Below are 23,557 nucleotides of genomic sequence, written 5' to 3'. Positions count from 1 at the left end.
TATATATATATATATATATATATATATATATAAAAATAACTACTTCATGCCTCAGTCATACAAAAAATTTTATGCTGTATGTCTGGCCTCTAGTACAAGCATACTTAGTATTTTCCTCCAAATTTTTTAGAACCTTCAACCCTCCCCTTTGCTGGGTCCTTCATCTCTTACTTTCTAATTTCAAACATCACTATTGATACTTCTCTCTCACTCCAGATTTTTCCAGTATTAATTAATTATGTGCTGATCACCTGATTGTGAATTAAATTCATTTAATCATTTCAGTCTTTTGTCTCAACTAAAATTAAACTGAGCTTTGTTTACTTATGTACTTTGGGTGACACAGTCTTACATTTTCTAGGACTTTGATTCAATTTTTATTTTCTATGTCCAGGTGGGTTACTTTCCAGAGTTACCCTGGTTTCCTATCACAACCCCGAGACCTCTTATGTTAATATGTAAAGTTTTAATAACCCAGTATGAGCAAGCGTGTGCATGAGTCCATGTGAATGTGCTTTTGGTTGACTAATATTTTTTTTTTGAGGTCACAAACCTCATCATACCTACCAATTCTGCAATGAATAAAATGGCTTAAAAAAAAATTATAAATATATTTATAATACAAGTATTATATATATATGTATATGTATATGTATGTATATATATATGTATATGATATCTATATATCTATATATCTATATATATATATATCTATATATATATATCTATATATCTATATATATCTATATATCTATATATATATATATATATATATATATATATATATATATATATATATATATATATCTCATAAACTCCCTGTATGACACAGGTTTTACATTGTAGAAATTAGGAAACAACAGTTCTAAACATTTGTAAGTTGCTTTGTTAAAAAAGGTCAGCAAAGTTAAATTCACATAGCTATACTCTATCCCTCCAACAAGAAGAAAAAAAGTATTACGTATTACATTTTATTATATATTATGTAGATACATGATATATGGGTGTATGTATGTATTTATTTATATTTGTGTGCATATACTTGAATGTATGTAAATTAGAAGTAATCGAGAGGTTATCAGCTCTGTTGTTGATAAGCATATATAAATTTGGTTTGACTACCATTCATCTATATGTGTATGTATGTATGTATGTATGTTCCAGCATCACTTCCGAATGGCTTGATCGATTTTCGTGAAACTTGGTATACATGTTTCTCATTGGTCGACTAAAAATACACCCCCTTCTGGGTAGGGTGGGGGGTGATCTTGTGGTTTTGGATGCATGTTATCATCCAGTTGACACTCTGAATGACCACCAGAGGGTGAGCTGGAGGTGACTGCCAGCTTTCTTTATGTTTGAGCACCACCGCGCCCGCCTGTTGCTTTTGAAATTAAATATACATGTAGTTTACTGGTTCCATGCATCAACTAGATGATAACATACATATAAGACAGACCGCAAGACAAGCACATTAGTGAGTCTTCATTGTCTGTTAATTTATTTTTAAGTTTAAAGGGGTGTGTTTTTTTATTATATTTTTCTCAATCAGTTTAAAAAAAACAAACAAAAAAAAAACACTTCATTTTCCTTCCGGGCAACGCCGGGTATTTCATCTAGTTTAATATGAATTTGCATTTTCCTGAATTAAATTGTCTCGCTGTAAAAACAAAGAACAATGAAACATGTTGGTTTCAGTGCTTCAGCTTCTTCATGTGTTACGAGTGACATTTTGCAGATACTGTATGAAGGTTATGCACTAATTTTTACTTCATGACAAAGAACTAAGTAAATAAGCACTTGAAACTTTCTGTAGCTTTTAGTTTCTTACAATGGAAATCTGTAATTTTATTATATTTGCAGGTCTCGTTCTTCTACGAGCCACTCAAGATCACACTGGGTCTCGAGTTCCAGCTCACAGAATCGACCTCAGGAACAGCGCAACCGAAGCCGCATCTCCACAGTTATCCAACCTTTGAGGCAGAATGCAGCAGAGGTGGTTGACCTCACTGTGGATGAAGATGGTATGTAGTGCTTCTAAAATTTTGGCCCGCCTTTTTGGCCACCCAATAGAATGTTCTCCATCCTGAACCCCCAGAATAGTGTTTTAACATAAAAGTGTATTTTTTAGCGATGAACAGGGTGGCCATTGCATTTAGCAAGTGTTTGGATGAGATGTCCCTGTCTGGCAGACTCTTCTTTTCTATCAGCATCTTGTTGAGCCAGCAACACTTGTGTAGATTTCCACCTTTCCTTTTAGGTGGAGTTAACAGGCAGTAGCAAAGTCAAACATCATCAAAATTCTGGAGATCAAGTTCAATATTCGTAAGCTGAAAAAACAGGTTATAAAATAGTGTTTTAATATTTAACTTTACTGCACACAGACGTCAAAGAAAATGCATCAAGTTGAATTCTGATTCAGTAGAAATAATATGTAGACCTGCTGAGTTGAAAAATGGCAGAATATTGTTGTGGTCCGCATTACTCCTTCCTTTAAATAACATTTCTCTTTTTTCTGTATTCAAAATCAAGCAATTGTGTTTGGTCCATTCTTTTAATTTACTGACACAATTCATTGAGGATACTATAGGAGAAACACTGTTTTTGGTCTTAAGAAAAGCTATTACAGAGTAATGTCTGCATAAGAGTGAAAATGAATGTTATTGTTTCCAATGCTGATTCCCATGAATGTAAACTGAAAATCTGTAAAGGTCCAAATACTGATCCCTGCAGGCCACCAAATTAACTTCTGAATGTATTTATGGAATACTGTCAATACATTTCTGTACATAATGAAATCAGTTTAATAAATATGAATACACCACACAAGAATATAAGCCTGAAAGCGCAACTTAATTTTCCAAGTCTGGGTAACAGAATAGACAGGTCAATGGTGTCAAAAGCTGTGTTCAAATCTAACACCATAATCACTGTAGCATTTCCTTTATCAGAAGATATTAAAATTTAATTTACAATACGAGTTAGTGCTATTTCTGTACAGTGACTGCTGCAAAAGCCAGACTAAAATACCTCAAGTACAATGTGATTTGTGGGATGAGACTGAAGTTGCATCCAGACTGCTTTTTCTGACTCTAATAACTGACACTTTTAATTCTTTATGAACTATGCCTGTCAGTAGTGATCTGTTCATAGTGTTAACAATGGGTATCTAAGGGATAGGGAAACATAACATCTTTGTATAGAACCAGCCTAGAATGTTATTCTGCAAATGAGATAATTTTACAGTTCTGATTTGTTGCACATTTTATTCTACGTGAAGGACTGCACTTTGGCAATTGTGCAGTGTTTTGGTTTTTAAAATAAACACCCAGTAAGTTGAAGCAAAATAAATCTGTGTCTTGGCACAACCACAGTGCCAAAGTGATTACCCAAAAATGCTTACGGCTGCCGTTCACCAGTAAAGTCCCAGTTTAAAATATAGCAGGGTAAATGTATTGCAACCATGGTAGTGTTTTCATGCTTGGGGTTGACCGGTAGCCCTAAACCGAATTGGCTTCAAGTGGCTGTGCTCTGTGGTTTGGTGGAGGTGTCATTCCATAGCAGTCAGGATAGTCTGGAGAGATTTCTCTCCACTTTATCACCCAGATTCGTTTCACAATCTTTACTTAATTGATTTAATTATGTAAGCTGAGCCATCTATGGTATGTGAATGGTATTCCATGAGAAAAACAAAAATGCATTTATGTAGAGTGTAGTGTGCTGCAGAAAATGTAGTTAATTGTCCCCATTGTACAGTGAAATTGGGCTTATGCCCCCTGCTGAGAAATGACTTGAGCTTGACACATTTAAAAATGCATTATGTGAAATCCTATTCTCCTGTGTTAAATCACTAAAGATGTTTCTCAGACTCGGCTTTTCTGCACAGCATGATATTATGGTTTTATTTGTATATGGCAAATAAATATAGATTAACTAATGCCCATCAAGTGCTTTACTTAAATGAAATTCAATATTGTAGTTCTTCATTGCAGATTAACAGTATTTCTTGCTGTTTTAGATGAATCCTTGTTCACTAAAAAATACAGGAATTGGCTGGTAAATGGGATGTGGGATAACAAATCTCAAAAGTATCACATTCCAAAATGTAACACAATAAGGCTCATCCACCTCATAAAATGCAAGAGAATGGGAAACTAAATGATATTTTAATTATGGATTTTCCTTTTATGTTTTCTTATAAATGTTCAGTGCAACAGGACTTCCCAGCCAGAGCACACACTCTGTGTGAATTTCCTGCAACTAATTCTTAACACATCTAAAAAACATGCATATGAAGACAGAATAACTGGTGATTTTAACTTAACCTTTGTGGATGAGCATGCCTAGCCAAGCTTGCTCCTTGTCTTCTGCTCAATGATGGCAGGATGGGTATTAACACTCCATAAACCCTTACATTCAAACTAATTAGGATATGGATGTATGAAAGCATTCCCAAGTGCCTTCAAAGTTCCTTTCTGCTGCTGTCAAAGTCTTATATAGTTCCAGTAATTCTCAAGATACATTGTTTGAGCACCTTTAATAGGTACATCTCATTGGAGGTACTCTACCCTCTTGAGGTATAACATCTGCCATCTAACTAGGAAACCCAACAGAAGGAGCTGGAATCTGTTACTGAGGAAAGGGAATTCTACCTTTCTCAGTTTTTTAGACTTGATATCGTTGCCTGAATGAGTGGAATAAAAAAAACAAATAAAAGGAAGGCTTGAGGGAATTTGTAAGTTGACAAAATACTGTTTTGTAGTTCCACAGTAACCTTTCATTTCTCTGCTTGAACTTCTGTAATGCTTTTCAAATAATGGAGGTTTAACATTTTCAAATTTAAAAGATTCAATGCTCATCCACTTTGAAACTTGATTTTTCTGCTTCAAGTTCATGGGGGCAGCATCAAAAAAAAAAAGGCAAAATTAAGTTTTCATGGGGTGTCAGTCTGATGCCTGACACTCCCTCACTCATACTGGCCAGTTCGGATGTGCCAGTTTACTTGACACATTTTCATAATTTAAAAGATTAAAATATCCCCCCACTGGTTGTAGAGACAATATCATGTACAAAACAATAGCAACTTTGGGCCAGGCGTCATTCTGTTGTATGACAAACACACACACACACACACACACACACACACCCTAACCTTTACAGATCCATTTAGATGTGCTGGTTAATCTGACAGTTTATATCTTTGGGATGTTGAAAGAAATATCAGCTTGATGAAGATCAGGATCTTTCCTTATGCATTCACTGACCTTGTGACGATAATTGCAGGTCTTCATTCCTTTTTGTTTTTATATTTACCTGTAGGCAAATTTATGCCATGAACATAACATCTTGAATTGTTGTTGCTCTTTCTTATTCTGATTACTTCTGATCTATCAGTACAGGTATATTTTGAACTATTTTAAATGAGTAAATATATTATTCATTGTGATGACCAATATAATAAAATGTTATGTGAGCATAAATAATTGAATGTATCATGAAAATGTTTGTATTATGTTACTTATTTCCGCATGTATTCATTTAATTATTTATTTATTTCAATGACAGTAAACCCTGTGTGAAATAAGCTTTAAAATTTAAGTTGCTATTTTCACTCATCAAAAGACGAGCGCTTAGTGATTTGTTGAGCAATTCTAGGACACCTGGCTGTAGTTTACAGGAATCGGATGTGCCACAGGATTCTGAAGGCAAGCAAAGAGCAGTAACCACTACACATCTGTGAGTGACTACTGTTATTATCATACTCAAAGCTGTAATTGTAGAAATGATAGAAGAGCTAGAAAAAGTTTCCCGGAATTACTGTGTATAGTGGCTGTTTCAATTCAAGAAGCTCTGACTTCATCTTCTCAGGACTCCGCTGTAAATGTGGCATTTGATGGTCAAACATCAGCTTTGATAAATGAAAGTGACAGCTTAAATGTCAGACCTTATTTGTTATTGCCTTTGGTGTCATTGAAATAACAAAAATAAAAAAAAAAAACAACTGATTAAGTAAGTAATTAAATAAATATAGATCATAAGTTAAAAAAAATACATTTTTGACACATTTAATTTTTTTATGCTCAAATAATCTTATCATTTTATTATTGATTTTTTTTCACATTGCTTGCATTCATTTAAAATATTCCTCCACAGCTTATCCCTTAACAAATATGAAATATTTGCAATCCTCAAAGAAGAGCTCATCTTGAACAGGTCAAGGTTTCGTTTGACCTCCATGTTTTAGAATTTGTTTCCAGGCTTAAATGAGACAGCAACTGTATAAATTGCACTGTGCTGGAAGACATTTGTGACATTTTCAAATGAGGCAACAGAAGTTATGTTCTTACTATTACCTAAAGGTTTCCACATTAGGAAGCTAACTAAAAAAGAGGTGAAACAACAATGGCTGATAAGAAATTGTTATTGTATTCAGCAACGTCTGTGATTTCCATCGTCACAAGGTATTTTTGAAATCACACATTTTGTAACAAAATCTGATTGTAAAGGATAATAAAATAATCGGAGGATAACAGAAGGTGACATTCTGTTTTTGGGGTATTTAAGTCAGTCTTTGTTTTTTCTTATTAGACCCGACCATTGTGGCAACTTCATCGGCTAACTGTAGCTCTCAGCCTTTTAGCTCCTCTTCCAGTATGGCCTCTACCTCAGAACAGTCTGCTGAAGTTTCTGCGAGCACTTCCACTAGCAGCCAAGCCTCAATGCCAGACATAATAGGACTTCCCTCTAACAGTAACTCATCTGGCCCTACAGCAGGAGGTAAGCACAATCAGCTAATCAACAGTTCCATCAGTGCTAGACTTATACCTAACCATGGTCCCAGCAAAACTTTTTGACATGATGTTTTTCGTCCAACCTGTTTGATATAAAATGGGGAGACTCTCAGATATTTTAGCTACTCAACCCCTCTTCTAGGAATTCAGAAATAACTGATACAGCTAATGCATTCATCATTTGCAAGTGAAAGCATTTGCTGTAGACTATAGCATTTCATTTTATACCCACAAAACAACAATAGAATTTCTACTACAATATATTTTTAATCCTCTCTTCATCATGTATAATTTCATATATTAGGAATTTGTCTTTTTTTTTTTTGCATACTCCAACTTACTCTTCCAAGCGTTTTGGGGTCAAAGTACAGGGTGAGCTATTTGTACAGCACCCCGAAGCAATTGCAGGTTAAGTGCCTTGCTCAAGAGCCCAAAGCTGTAGCATTCATCCTGTCACTGCCAGAATTCTAACCAGCAACCCTTGAGTTACCAGCCTAGATCCTTTAGCCAGAGAGAACCAACACTGTGCCTAATAATTGCATTTTATCAATTTGTTGTATCAAAATGATTAGGATTTAAGTTTCTCTAACAATCTTGTAACCCTTGAGTTGAGATTGACTCTTTTAGAAAAAAATATTGCAACTGCTGCATTCGTGTTGGTTAGTTTGGCTATGGAGTTTAGGATTTTTGCAGTGAAATTCTTTCTGATTGAGAATTCAGATGGGACAGAATTATTTTCATAGTTGGACATCTAAATATTTCTAAAATTTAAATAAAATGTCAAAATATCACTTGGTTTTGCATGTATTGATACTCTTTAATCCAAATTCAGCATTACAAGGGTTAAGAGCTCATCCTGGTATTATCAAGTGGCAAACCTCAGTCTATCCTGGACATGCCTCCATTTCATTGTAGGAAGTCTCTTGGTTTTAGAGTTGGTTTGGTTTCAGAAGTAGCATGACGGTGTAGTGGTTGGTATTACTGCAGCACAGGTTCAGTGTCCTGGGTTTTAACACCATACCTGGTCACTGTTTGTGTAGAGTTTGCATGCCACCCCATGTTCACATGGATGTACCTTCAATTACTCTGCTTTTCTCCCCACATCTTAAAGATTTAATTGTTGTTTCTGAATTTATCCCATGCGAATGTGTACACGGATTAGCCCTGTGATGGACTGGCTTTGTGTCCAAGATTGTTTCCTTTCATAATGTAAATCAGTGGCAAGGAAAGAACTTGCTACTTTTGGGCTTTCAAACCCACTGCCTTAGATGGTTAAGGATGGTTTTGGCTTGGAGTGGTAGGGGTCAAACTTTTTTGTAGGCAGTAAAGGTGCGCAATTTATATTTTGAAGCATACGACAGTTTTGAAAAAATGGTTTCACTTTATTGTTTAACTTCTTTCTTCATTTTCGGATCCAGCATTTCAATATAAGTTAATACCACCTGTGGGGTAAAGTTGCAAAATGTCTTTAGTGTTCCTGTAGCTATGGTCTGAGCTGAAGTCACCATTTTTTCATGTTGAGGGTTGCAACATCCCACCTTTAATGAAAATGGGCCAGTTTAGAGTGCGCTGCTAAATTAACTATCTCATGCCAGGATGGCCCATTAAAATCCTGAATTGAATTAAGTATGTCTTGAGAATTTTATGTTATGTTTGGGATTGGGATGGGGGACTAGAGTACCTGTAGAGTAGAAAACATACTAATGGTGAGGCCATTCAATGCTCACTCGAGCAGTAATGATTATGGTACTGATGCACAGTAATGAGTGCTGGTGCTCAGCTCTTACATGGAGGATTTGATTCATCTTTTGAGCCTTAGCCTTTTTATCCAACATTTTGTTTGCATGCTTCTGCTTATACACACACACTTCTTGGTATTCTTATTTTTTGATGAAGCCTAATTAAAATCTAAATGCATTTTTGATTTTGTGTAGTATGAAGCACATGTTTTTTGTTTTTTCTTTTAAAACGGTATTCTTTACTATTATTGTTTCTGTTATGTTTCATGCTGGTTTAGAAGCATCAAAAAAGTGTGTCTCTTGAAATTTCTTTAAGATGATACCAGAAGAGGTCTGGCTGCAGAGAATGCCGGCACAGCCATGCCTCGGTTGCCATCATGTTGCCCTCAGCATTCTCCATGCAGTGGTGCCACACCAGGCCACTCTTCAGTGGGACATGGCCACTCCAGTTGCCTTCAGCAACAGCAGCAGCACACTCACTCCCACCACTACCAGCACCATCACCACCACCATCATCATGGGGGCCATGCCACAGGACCTCCACCCCAAATACCTTACCCAGAATCCAACTGTCCATTGGAAAGGTCGAGCACAGTACAAGCACCATGTGGGCCAAGCAACAACAGCAGCAGCAGTCAGTATCACGATCAGGTATGTCTTTGCTCCAAAGTGTACTATGAAGGGATTGTCCACTCCTTGTATATAACAGAGTTTTTGTGTTTTATTACTCTACATATGTAAAATGAATATATTATATAATAAGCGAAAATGAAGTATGATGATATATTTAACCTTGTCCTGTACAAGGACATGTAGGGCTATAGTGGCTGTTGTCTTTGTTGAGATTTTTTTTTTTCTTATTCTGTCTCTTACTAACTATTTCAGTCAGGACGAATGTAGCCCAAAAGTATAAGCAGAGGTCTTGGACATGAATGTGTGGAGCTTACCTGATGATACTTTTGTGCCTAATAAAGCTAAAATAGCTAATTTAGCTAACTGATAGAACATGTAAAACAATTAGTGTCCTCTGTTTCTTGTCTAGTATGATCTATCTCCTTTCATCCATGGTCAATGTATGCTCCCCTTTCACTGTCCTAATTTGTTTCAAAATATCTTCTGCAGATGAAAGCAACTTGTTTCTCTTTTTCACATCCACTACAAGGAAATTAATTTTACCCATTCTGCTGACAGACACCTGCTTCACACTGCTATGTTTTGCATAATTGTGTTAGAAAGTGGATGGATGGTTTGGTGTTACTATTTAGTTTCCCCAGCCAAATACAGTTGCCTTAGCAATGAAAGCAGCAAACTGACTTTCTGAATGCCATAAATGCACTTCAAGTGCTATTCTGAATGGCCAATATGAATTATGATGTACCTGCTAAAAATACCAGACATTTTATTTAGAATGTATGTATTTCCTGAAGTAAAGTGAAATAATTTGAAGTCTGTAAAGAAAAGAAAGACACTGCTCATTATGCTCTTTGAATTTCTTCATTTTTGTTATATTGTGTTAAATAAAATCATGTCATTTTACATTAGCAGACATTACCTGTGGATTTAAGCAACAGCGGGATTCGAAATCATGGAGGTAGCAGTTTCCATGGGACCCTGCCTTTTGATCCCTGTTGCTCTGGGTCATCTTCACGGACAACAGTATATGGACCTCCAACTACAGCTGGCCCCAGTCAGCAAGCACCTGCAGATAACCCTGGATCCGGCATTGTAACCCAGCCTCCACCACAAACCCAGCTCTCCTCATGTCGACATTATATGCATCCTCCTTGTACGTATCTTTTCTTATTCCTCGGATATTATTATACATAGTGAAGAGAGAGTTAGAAAATCTTAATCCCATCAGTAGGTTGTCTAATTACCTTAAGTTATAGGATAGCATAAGGCTGAAGTGCAGTGACTTCACCTAAATTAAGTACTTTTCTTTAGAGTGAGTCTAGTTACTTAGATCTTTGACAAAATAAGAGTTAAAAAAAAAAAACAAACAAAAAAAAAACTCTGAGGATAGTACTAGGGCCTCTCTGTTAATATCCATTTGAAATGAATGCTCATCAGAAGGTTCTGACTTTTTTAACCTAGTATGAATTTATCTTGGTGTGCTTCTGACTATTCTCCATTGCACCTTTTAGGAGCCTTTGTCCTTAGTTTGGTATTAGTGTTCAGAGAATGTTAAGGTTGATTGGTGCTTTAAATTGGAACAATGTGGTGTGTGGGTAAATGTTCCTATGCAGGGCTGGTTTTGGTTATTGTGCTTATAGCAGCCATTGTGGAAGTAAAACAACTCCCCCCGAGGAAGACAGGACAAGTTCAATCAATTAGATTTTTATTCAGTCACAGATGAGTACGTGGATTCTATGTTGCAAGGCAGAAGAGCAAAATTACATTTTTTTCCATTGGATTTTATACTTTTTTCTTCCTCCCCCTTCCCCTTATTTCTTTAAAGATAAACATAATATCGGTTACTTAAGCATTTTATTTAAGTATGCTAATGGCCCATCTGTTCATATCTTTTCCACTGATCTGATAGACCCTAAAGAAGGAAAGGTCAGCTCTCTTATGTCAAATAGATGTGCTCCTAAGAAACTAGAAATTGTCTTTGGCCAGCTTACTGCACCCTGTCTTATGACGGACACCTGTATGAATAACCTGCCGTTATAGCAAAATGGCTCTGTCCGCTATTACTCTTTAGTAGCTTGCAAAGAGTTAATTTTTCTTTCACACCATGATAGGCTGAAAGAAGTTCAGAAAGCAGATTGATAGATTAATTTTTGTATGTCTAAAAAATTAAAAATCTTAAAGCCTGATCATGATGTCTGTAGTAGACAGCTACTACAAATATTTTTTTAAACTGCATCCATAAACTAATTTGAATGATTTGTTGGTCAAGTGTGATGTTCATGCGATTTTATTTTGATTCTTTTGCTGTTGACAAAACCATTGAGCATGTTAGACATGTAATGAATGGTGAACATTAAGAGCAGCAATGGAGGCAGCAGTTCTTGGTACCTGCTGTCAAATATGTAGAATTAGCATTCATTAATTCAGAAACTAGGTAGGAAATGTATTTTAAAATTCTGTGGAAGTATGTAATGCAGTGTTTTAGTCTATGCCAAATTTACAATATCTAGGACTTGAGTATTGGATATAGTCAAATGAGACAGAAATGCCAGTATCCAGGAGGGTTAGCTGAGTATGGAAGAAGGTGCCAGGTTCTGGCTCTAATAAGCCAGTAATATTTACCAGAAACAAGTTCCTAGTACAGGGTTATGTGGTTATTGTTGCCACTTCATGCTCCAGTAAACTGAAACACAGCACATTTCACAGTCTGTATAGAATTTTCTGTTTCCTACCTGAACTTATGTGGGCATTTCACCTGGGTCCTCTGGTTTTCAATTCACATCTCAAAAATGTACACTTTAGGGTGATCTGTTACTCAATATCGGCCAGGTATGAATGAGTATAGGTGTGTCCGTATGCCCAAATGTGTCCTGCCCATATTTGTTTCCAGCTCTACCCTAGAAGCTACCACTACCCAGGCCCCCCACCCCAGTGGCTCTGAATTTGAAAGATTCAAATTCACAGAGAAGGTGTTGACTTTGATCTTGACAGTTTTGTCCTGCTCACTTCTTTATCGTGGGATCATGAAGGCCTTAAATACAGGACAAGCAGAAAACCATAACTCTCTTTTTAACATATGACTTGTTTCAGTTTACATTTGACCAAGGTAGAGCCAGATCTAGGCTAAACAGTTCAAAAGGATGTAGGCAAGCTTTCAGCTATTGTTCTATCAAAAAAATTAGCTGAGTGACACCAAGGTTGTTTTTTTTTTCTTTTTCTTCTGTTACCACAGTTAATATGTCTTTTGTTGAATTCTCTTTTAGATTTTTATGTCCTTGCACAACATGCGAACAATAGTACACCTGTAGGAACAACTAAACAAATTTGATCTGAGGATGGAGATTACTTATAACTAACTCAGTGGTTCTCAAAGTGTTTAGACTGAGGACCACTTTGTCAAAGTCAAAGATATGGAGGATCACCTATCACCTACAGCCACTCATTAACATAAATTCCACATTACAATTTTCAGATTCTTTTTTGAAAAATATTGTAACAATCCATGGTGCCAATATTAGGAGTTGTCACAAAATCTCCGACAACGGATTAGTAAGCCTGAACAGCGCTGTTTATTGGAAAGCACCTCTGCTGTTATGCCTTTGGAAGGTGCCCTACGAGATGCAACAAAATAACCCGAACAGAACTCGGTCAAACTTGCTCTGCTTCTCAGTCTCTTTGTATTTTGAAATCTAATTCCTGTGCTGCTACTTTATGAGCTACCATGCTGGCTTAGAATACAGACTCAAAGTGGAAAGAAGTATAGTAGTGTAGAAGTAAAAGATGTTATCTGCAAGACAGTCAGACGGGGCTTTCAATGGTAGTAATCTTAGAGCCATTACATGTGGCTTATCAATGAGAAAGTTCATTTAAGAAAGATGAGTTGGTCAGCAAAGGGAACACACTTTGAGAACTACTGGTCTAACTGATGTAAAACTCAAGGTGAGCGTTCTGTGAACTATTGTTAACTAAACTTGCAAGCTAAACTGAATACTTAACATCTGTAAATGGATTTGCAGTTTTTTGAACTAACAAGAGACAATAGGTTTGGTTAAGCTTCTACCTCTCAGGCTGTGTCCATATTAGGACAGGTGCCCCTCAAGGCTATGTACCCCCTCTCCTTCCACTATCTATTCCCTGTTTTTCCATGACTGATGGCCCACTGACCCTTCAGTAAATAATTAAGTTTGCTGATGACACCATTATTATTGAAATATTTACTAATGGAAATGAAACGGCACACAGAAACGAGGTGACTCATCTTGGTACAAATAGCCTGATACTTGAGACTGCCAAGACGGTAGAAATTGTAACTGACTTTTTCAAGTAGCAGTTACAACCTCTATTCTAGAAATGAATGATTTTTACAGCCAATATGGTAGAATCCTTCCACTTTTTGGACATGTATTTTCTTCACCAACTAAAGAAATTAAGTGTTTTCCTGCCCATCTTAGTACAGTTCTATAGAGCCATAATTAAAAGTGTGATCATATTATCCATTGTTGTTTGGTTTGGTTATGTATTTTGTGTCATAATCCATGTCAAAAGGATCACCATTGTCTCATTTCAAACAGGCCATCACCTGTTTCGAAAACTCCGAACTGGTAAACTCTTCGGGTCAATTAAAACTCAAAAAACAACAACATAAGATTAGGCAATAATATTAAAGAATAAGGAACAAAACAAATACGTAAGGTCAGATGGCTGGGAAGACAGAAAAAACAACAAAAAAACTCAAATCTGCAGGGGTTCCAAGGCCAAAAGACCACCCAGCCCCCACTGGGCATTCTACCTAATATAAATGTTCTAAAATCAGACCTCTTTGTTTTCATGCTTCACATGAGAGTATTTGATGATAATGGAATGAAGGCAGCTGGCCCAGCTGTCCACAAGACCAATATCTCAAGGGGGCTGCATGGGGCCTTGATCAGGTGGAGGTGGCACAGATTGCCACCATAGAAGAACCGGAAAAGATACTAGAGATTAGTACAGACTGCAGATACCTCAAGAATCTACCCATATAGTCTATTAGGAATACAACTGAAATGTAGCTACAAAGAAGACATATTAAAATAATGCTTATTTAGCAGTTTTTTTTTTTTATGTTCCTTGGTACAAGCCTGGCAAATATGTGTTGGTGAAGTATTCCAGATTTTTTGGGTCATAACAGCAAAAGACCACTTCACCACATCTTTTTAGTTTGGTTCTTAAATTTACATTTATTTTCTTGGTAGATGCTTTTATCCAAAGTGACTTACAAAAGAGTTAAACATAATAGAGTAACATTAGGCTAGATACTGTTTGTTCAGCAATTGTAATAGGACAGATAACAAAAGTTGATTGCCACAAGTGAAGAGATGCTATAACTAACGCATTTATAATCATTGATTACAATCAATACAGCAATTAAACTTAAATAACAAAATAACCGACAATATAAAATATCTCGGAGCAAAAGGTTTCTTTGGGTTTTCTTTTTCTCCCTCTTTTCGACTCAACAGATATTCACAGAACAGATGGGTCTTCCATTGCTTTGTAAATACATTGAGGGAGTTAGCAGTATGGATGAATTGTGGGTAGCCTGTTCCACCAATTAGGAACTACACAGGAATAGAGTCTGGATTGAGTCTTGATACCACCATCACCAGACGCTGTTCCCTGGCAGACTTGAGTGAGAGAGCAGGTGTATAGCACTTCACCAGTGTCTCCATATACTTGGGTGCTGACCTGCTGAATACTCTGTAGACAAGCATCAGGGATTTGAACTTAATGCATGCTGCTACAGGGAGCCAGTGTAGCCACCTGAAAATAGGAGTGATATGTTTCCACCTTGGCTGTTAAATGCAAGATGGGCTGCTGCATTCTGGATCATCTACAGCAGCATGATAGTACATGCAGGTACTCCTGCCTGGAGCAAGTTGCAGTAGTCCAAATGTGACAAGACCAAAACCTGAACCAGAAGATGTGTTGCATGCTCTGTCAGATAAGGTCTGATTTTGTGGATGTTGTACAATGGAAATCTGCATGAGCGAGAAATGATAGAAATGTGGTCAGAAAAAGATAGCTGCTCATAAGTCTCCACACCAAGGTTGCGTACTGACCCAGGAAGTGTTAATGGCAGTTAGCCAAACTGTACAGAGATGAGGAGTTGAATAGACTGGCTCACTGGGATCACAAGAAGCTCTGTTTTTACCAGGTTGAATTGGAGTTATAAGCAGACCTCCATTCGCAGATCTAAGGTTACGACTTAGAGTGAAGGGAGATAGGGATAGGCATTTGAAAATATAGACAGAGCAAGATTATTTAAAGCTTTATAAGCCATTAGTAGTATTTTAAAGTCCATTCTGAATGACTTGTGTAACCAATGTAACAACACTAAAACTGGTGAGAGGTGCTCAACATTTCTTTATCTAGTTAAGATTCCCGCTGCTGCATTCTGCAATAATTGCAACCGATTGATGTCTTTCTTAGCTAGTCCTGTTAGAGGAGTATATTGCAGTAATCTAGTCGACTAAAATCAAAATTGTGAACTAATTTTTCAGTGTCTTACAAAGTTTTCAGAGGTCTAACTCTTGCTATATTAATTAAGTGAAAAAATACAGTCCTAGTAATCTGGTTAATATGTGATTTATTTACGCCAGAATCAAGAATTACCCCTAAATTCTTTACCTCTGCCTTCACTTTTAAGCCTAAGGGATCAAGATTATTTTTAATACCCTCGCTACATCCATGTTTGCCAATCACAAAGTTTTCTTTTTTCTCCTTATTTCAATAGTTTGGGAAAGATCTGACTAATCCAATCTGAAATACCTCTAAGAAATTGGATCAGAGACCAAAGATTGTCAGGGTCAACACGTGCAATCGGAGGGTCGCAGGTTCGATCCTGGCTCCCGGCATGAGAATGCAGCTGTTGTGTCCTTGGGCAAGACACTTAACCTACCTTGCCTGCTGGTGGTGGTCGGAAGGATTGGTGGCGCCAGTGTTCTGCAACCTCACTTCTGTCAGTGTGCCCCAGGGCAGCTGTGGCTACATAGTAGCCTATCATCACCAGCGTATGAATGTGTGTGTGAATGGGTGAATGACTGTAATGTTGTAAAGCGCCTAGGGGGGTTCTTGAACTCTAGTTAGGCGCTATATCAAATACAGGCCATTTACCATTTTTATTGATAAGTAAAGCTGTGTGTCATCTAATAATAATAATAATACATTTTATTTGTATAGCTGCATTCCCATGCTCAATGTGCTTATAGCTGTGGTAGCTCACCTTGTGGTTTGAGATTTCTGACCCAATGGAAGCCTGTAGATCAGGCATGTCAAACTCACTACCATTGGTGGGCCGCTTTGACTGCCATACATGCGTCAGCGGGCCGCATTGTAATAAATGCTATTATACTATTATACAAAGTTACTGTAGCTTTCTTTCCAATACTGAAAAATTTTTAAAAATGTAACTCATAAAGTTAAAAGTTTAAAGAAAAGCAATTTGTTTCCATGTAATCTCCGTACAACAGCATACAATTAGAGTCTTAGCCTCTTAACTAGATCCTTATATAGGAGTCTTACAGTCTGAGATCTATTTCATTTGTCCTGACACTTGGCATCTCTTGTTACTAACCAGTTCATTAATATCATGCTTGAATTCTTGTGTAGTTGCAACTTTTATGAGGGATGAAAGGTGCTCGACAGTAAGTCTTGAGCAATGTGGGGTTTTGGTAACTTTCATTAACGAAAGCAATTGCTCACAAAGATAAGTGCTTCCAAACATAGACAGTACTCTCGATGCCAAGGCAGTGTCATGCCTAGGGTATCAAGGAGCTGACGCCGCAGCTGCAACTATACTAGCAGATGACGTTTCCGGTACCATAATGCCATGGGAAAATGTGCTTTTGTCAGATGGCGGAAGTAAGAAAAGCCAATAAGTAACGTCGAAGATGCAGAATGATTCAATCACAAACGACAGTAATCATTTTGTACAAGTTTAGTACTAACTAGGATCTGTCATGCGGGCCGCACAGATTTCTGTTGCGGGCTGCATGTTTACATACCTGCTGTAGATTGAAAAAAGCAGCAGACCCAAAATAGATCCTTGTGGTACACCATATAAAATATCTCAGGTCTCCGAAGTACAATCGCCACAACTAACAAAGAACTTTCTACCTGTTAAGTAAGACTGAAACCAATTTAATACACTGCCACAGAGGCCCACCCAATGACTAAGGCGATTTATGAGAATATTGTGCTCAATGATATCAAATGCTGCACTCGAGTCTTAAAGAATAAGAACAGATATACTGTACCTACTCTGTCAACATTAACCTGCAAATCATTTACTACATTAACCAGTGCAGTTTCTGCACTATGATTTGTTCTAAAACCTGACTGAAACTTGTCAAGAATAGAACGTTTAATCAAATCCTCATTTAGCTGCTTAATTACTGCCTTTTCTAAAATTTTACTTAAGAAAAGCAGGTTAGAAATTGGTCTCAATGAAATGAATCTGTTTCTTTCCCAGAGCCACATCCCTTGTGAACCAGTAATTTAGCCTCCTCCTTGCATATGTGTTTGTTCTTTCATGTATGTGTGTGTGCAGTATATGTACGTGTATATGTGTGTGTGTGAATATACACTAGAAACACGTGCTTTCACTTGCACATCATTTGCAGATCATCTTTACAGTTGCACTAATGTTCAGCTGTTTATAAATTTTTTTTTTGTACCTGATGTTGGTTTCTGTTCTATAGTGCTATGAAAAATTATTTGCCTCTTCCTGATTTTTGGATATTTACAACACTTGTTTTAAAAATTTAGTGTAATACAAAAGTTAACCTGAGTAAACATGTTTTAAGTGATCATTTTATTTGTTGAAGGAAAAAAAACCTCAACACTTACATCACCCATTTGAAAAAGTAATTGCCCCCTCAGTCAGTCGAAACTAAATTTAAATAAGTTCAATTTAGACTAGACAAACCAAACTTGATTGCTGCAAGCCCTATTGAATCTAATCATCACATAAACAAGTTGGCTAAAAGGTCTCAACAAGCAGCACACCATTCTTTGATTGAAATTCTAGAAGACCTGAGAAAGTTTCTGAAATATATCCGTTCAGAAAGCTTTACAAATCCATTCGTAAAACCCTGGGACTTCGGTGAACCATTGTGAAAGCCATCATCTCCACATGAAGACAATTTGGAATAGTGGTAAATCTGCCAAGGAGTGGTTGAGCTAGCAAAATTATATTGCCCAGGATCATAAAGAAAATCCATTCAAGAATACATCCCAGAAGAATATCTAAGGAAATGCTGTTCTCTCAACTTAGTTAATGTCAGTGTTCGTGATTTCACTATTCCACTTTGATTTCCCCCAAAACCTTTGGGATTGTGTCCTGTGGACCAAATCAGAAGTGGAACTTTTTGGAAGACCTGGGTCACGGCTAAAAAACAGTAAGAACATAATGCCCACATTCAAACATGTGTGACGGTGTGGGGTTGCTTTGCTGCTTCAGGGCTTAGGTGACTTCCCATAATTGATGGTAGCATGACTACAGCTCTCTACCAGAAAGTACTGAAGGAGAATGTCCTGTCATCAGTCCTTGATCTGAAATTCAAGCATGCAATGATTAGAAGTGCCAGAGCCAAGTCCAGAAGCGGCCTTAGGGCTGGCCAACCCCACGCTGGGGCCAGTTACGTAAAACTCTGTTATCGGTATGTGTGGACTGTATAAACTTGCGTGCAAATTTAATAAAAATAATGTTAACATACACCAGATTTTCTCATTGCAGTATTCAGCTAAATTTTTGCAAGATAACATATCAACTTTATCAAAATCTAATGATATAATCTATTAAAAAAGTGCAATTCATAATTCATGACAATGTAAAATGTGATGCGGTGTCATGTGGAAATTAGCAGGGCCTCTTCTAGAAAAGTACCCAAATTGCAAGTAAACTCTGAGTCTCAACATGCAGGATGCCATAGTCATAACTCACGTTGATGTCATATCAGCCGGTTATCATTAGCGATACATGTTTTTGTGCATTAATATTCGGACTATGGAATGTTTTCAAAGATGTACATGTACAGAATTTGATCTTGAAGATGGATTTTAAAAGGGTTCCTCTTAGAAGCATCTCATATATATATATGAGAATATAACTTGACAAATCTGCTTCAACGGGACATGTGAACCTCAAAAGCGGGGCCCCCTTGTGCGTGGGGCCAGGGGCAGACACCTCACTTGTCACCCCCCAAACACCACTCTTGGCCAAGTGTGACTGGCTGAAGGTTTAAAAAAAAAAAAAAAAATGGTTTTAGAGTCGCCTAGTCAGAGTCCTGACTGGAACCCCATTGAGATACTGAGGCAGGACTTTAAATGGGCAGTTTAGTCAAAAAACCTCTAATGTGGCTGAATTAAAACAATTCTGTAGAGAAGAGAGTGCCAAAACTTCACCACAGCAATTGCAAAGACTAATCTCCTATTACCATCCAGCCATCCATTATCCAATCGGCTACATCCTAACTACAGAGTCACAGGGTCTGCTGGAGCCAATCCCAGCCAACTCAGGGTGCAAGGCAGGAAACAAACCCTGGACAGGGCCGCGTGCACCCCCACCCACACACTAGGGACAAGAAGTGTTTAAATTGCAGATTTTGCTAAAGGTGGCACAACCAAGTATTAGGTTTGGATAGTTGGGGGCAATTCCTTTTTAACATGGGTGATATAGATGTCAGTGTGTATTTTTACCTTTAGTAAATAAAATGTCATATAAAAACAATGTTCGCTTTAGGGCAGATGTCTGCTGTATTATACTATATTTGTTTGGAGATAAAAAAAAATGTTGTAAATAAGCCAAAGCAGAAGGAAGTTGGCAAACACTTTTCACAGCATTGGACATAAGAATCTTTTTTTTTTCCGTTAGTACTTAATTCAATAGGCCCACCCTTCTACTCTGGTAGAAAGTTGCTTGTCAGTCTCTGATACCTCCACTTTTGTGAAATCTAAATTTTCAATAGGAAGCTACCCCTGACCTTACACATTTGCCGTTTCTTCTTGTGCGATTCGCCTGTAAACTGTTTCTGCTTCACTATTAGAACGTTAAGCATCTCAAGTCCCCAGCGATTGGTCATGTTTAATATCGACGTCTCCCATAGGCTTCCTAGCACTCAATACCATTCTGACGTGTGATTGGCGGACGTAGCAGTTGTCGGCGTGTAGATCAGCTGAAGGAACGAGTGCACGCACGCACGCGCGCGCGCAAAGTGAAATTCAAGGCCTAACCGTCGCGTCTCTACCTCCTTTACATCGGGCTTCCAAAACAATAAGAAAATGACTTCGGTGGACTTCACCTCTATGTACCTACATTTTGGTTGTTATGAACTCTACGCAGGTAATGTTAATTCTTGTTGGTTATGCTGGCTGTCTTGGAAGGATTTGTTTAAACGCTAACTGCCTCGGGTTTTCTCTTTTTTGGCGAGTGTAATGTTTCCACTTTAGCACTTTATTGTACATTTAGGGTGCTTGCACGTATCGAACATATTGAAGTAGTTTCACTTTGAATATCGATGCATATATACGTGACTTTAAGTACACAGTGCTTATTTATCAGTAAGTTAGTTTTTGTAAGGTGAAAATATTCACGCCTTGTGTCCCTTTCTGGAAGTGTGCTTCTGAACTTTGAATGCAATGTAAACACCATCTCCGTCCCTTTGAGGCTACTGTTTTGCTAAGAGATCTTTCTAAAATTCCCTTACTAATGTTTAATTTGCTTGCAACAAACGGTTATCCTTTAGTCATGATTCCTTTTGCATTTAATCCAAATTTATGATCGTTGGAATTGGTGTTCCATTCAATTTTAAATTCGTTAACACAAATAATGTATATCGGTGCGCTTTTCATAGGTGAGTGCTGCATTGCGTACTGTTGATCACTGCCGCTTTGTGTATGTTGAGCATTTTCTGTTAGTTTACTTTAAAATCTGGTATCAGGAAAAATATACAATTGCATTTAACGCCATACTTTGTGGGCTTAATGAGTTATAAAATAGTCATTGTGAAATTAGTTTTATGTGTTTAATTGTAATATTTAACTATTTTAGAAAAAAAGACGAAAATATCTTGGACGAAACTTTATTAGAACTATACAGTTACCGCAGTAAAAAGCGTATTCAGTTCGAAGATATTAAGTGGAAGAGAGCTTAACAATTCTTTTCGTACAATCTTGCATTTTTCTTTAAGGTGATCATAGGAGTTAATATTTCCTTAAATGATAAAGATGTTTTGCTGGTATGTCCTAAATCAATTTTATTGCAAAACTGAACAGATTATACAAGCTTTCAAGGCAAGTCAGGCCCTTTTCTTTTAAGCAAGGTGTAATACAGAGACTGGAGTTACCTGTGTTTCTATACATAGGAAAAAGTAAGTGATTCTAACCCTACATGAGATATCTTTAGTGTCAAATATTAACAAGATTAATTCAGCATTAGAGGACAACAATGTATTATCCAGATCTTCTGATAAGACAACTGTCCAACAAAGATTTTGATGAGTTTTCCTTACATTGTGGATCTGTAATCAGATCTACTGGGTTAAGCAGAGTGATGTTGAAAGAAATGTATTACGTTTTAGCATCAGATTTAATTCCCATTTCTTGCTCTCCAGTCGCATCTTGACATAGCCATTTAAGGATGCAATGAGATGGGCAATCACGGATTTGTTACTTTGCTACTACATATTCAGTAGGAAAATACCTAACTTTAGGAATGAAAAATATGTAAAAAAACTATACACTGTAAAGAATTTAATGTTTACCTTTTTTTCCTTTTAATGTTCGTTATGTACATCATTTGTAAAACACCAGCATCTGTATATGTACTTAGTATATAATAGTAATAATTACATTTATATAGTGCTTTTCTGACCTACTCAAAGTGCTTTACAAGATGGTAGGGAGCTGCTTTAACCATCACTAATGTTTAGCATGCACCTGAGTGATGTAACGGCAGCAATTCTTGTGCCAGTATGCTAACCACACATTAGCTATTAGGTGATGAAGGGGTGAGAGATAATTAACTAGGTAGAGATGGGATGATTAGGAGGCCACAATGACCAGGCTGTGGTAGGCATTTTAGCTAGAACATCAGGGTACTCCCTGCTTTTTTGATGCCCACAGATTTTTAATAACCGCAGAGAGTTAAAATCTCAGTTTAACGTCTTATCGAAAGTGTGATGCTAATTTTTACTGCACTACTGGATTCACACACAGACCACTGGATAAGTGCTTCTTGCTGGCCTCACCAACACCTCTTCCAGTGACATTTTTCTTAGACGATCACCCATCCAACTACGGGCCAGGTCCAAACATGCTTGGCTTCAGGAGAATTATCTGGTACTTTGTATTTAATTTTCTTAATTGTAATTTTTTCAGACATTCAATGCTAAGTATTATAGATTTATCTTTAAAAAAGAGGAAAGTTTAAAATGTGTATGCAGTGTCTATTTTTCTGTTTTTACTGATTAGGCTAATCCTCAAATCAGTGGCCCCTATCTCCCAGAATATAGCTTATGCGTTAACTGAAAAATGTTGGCCCCTATCTAAGTGTTTGTCTCCCCAACTCCCACTTTTCTTGTCTTGCAGGGATATATTGCCCTATCCTCTGGCCTCTCAATACTTAAATAACTTGAGTTTGAAAATCGATAACCTAAGAATACGGTTTAGTCAGTAGACGATTGTTTTGTCCAATGAAGGGTGTTATGGTGACTGCTAAGTTCTTGGGTTGTTTCAAACATTGCATTATAAGTGAATATATTTTTAAACCTGCTTTGATGTAAAGCACTATTCTGCAAGGTCATCCAAGATGATATAAAATGCAAACTTGTTCAAATTCAAGGTGTTTTTTCATTGATTCCTTTCCAACAATGCTTGCTAATAAATTGTATTAAATGTATAAGTTGTCCTTTTTATTATTTCATTATGTGTCTTGAGCTATATTTTTGCCAGCACTTTAATGGAAGTTTGCATATGTGGCCAAAAATAGGAGGAAAAGTTTGGTCCATTCAATTGCTAAAGCCAGAGGAGTTTAATATCATTTTGCATTGCTATGGCAACTTAACATACATGTTGAAGACAATGTACACAGGATAACAATGGGTTGTACATCTCTTGCGGAGGAATGACAGAATTCAAAATTTGTGTGGTAACCCAAGTTCTGGTACAGAACTCTGAGAAGTTGTAGCAGTGTATCTGGCTCAATGTACCCATTTATTAGGTGTCAGAACATAAGAAATTCCAGTATGAGCTGGGATCTTTAATTACTTTGTCAAAGAAAATAAGATGGTACACCTAAAATTAATAATAGTACTGCATTTGTATGAAGCCCTGGTATTCTGCTTAAGGGCATGTTTA

At 37.1% G+C, this 23,557-nt stretch overlaps 1 protein-coding gene across 4 annotated transcripts in view; it reads left to right on the top strand.

Moving 5' to 3' along the window:
• rnf111 (ring finger protein 111) overlaps positions 1–23,557 on the top strand; it is a 127,205-nt gene that overhangs the window by 80,177 nt on the left and 23,471 nt on the right. For 2 of the 4 annotated variants that reach the window (XM_039773734.1, XM_039773732.1), the window contains exons 4-7: positions 1,864–2,024; positions 6,589–6,777; positions 8,847–9,181; positions 10,076–10,316. In XM_039773734.1, the coding sequence (XP_039629668.1) occupies positions 1,864–2,024; positions 6,589–6,777; positions 8,847–9,181; positions 10,076–10,316 (926 nt within the window). Of the gene's footprint in view, positions 1–1,863; positions 2,025–6,588; positions 6,778–8,846; positions 9,182–10,072; positions 10,317–23,557 lie in introns of all 4 variants that reach the window. The other 2 variants (XM_039773733.1, XM_039773731.1) reach the window with 1 other exon arrangement.

This window comes from Polypterus senegalus, chromosome 12 (assembly GCF_016835505.1).
Source record: "Polypterus senegalus isolate Bchr_013 chromosome 12, ASM1683550v1, whole genome shotgun sequence".
NCBI lineage: Eukaryota > Metazoa > Chordata > Cladistia > Polypteriformes > Polypteridae > Polypterus > Polypterus senegalus.
This window is presented reverse-complemented; position numbering and strand designations above follow the sequence as displayed.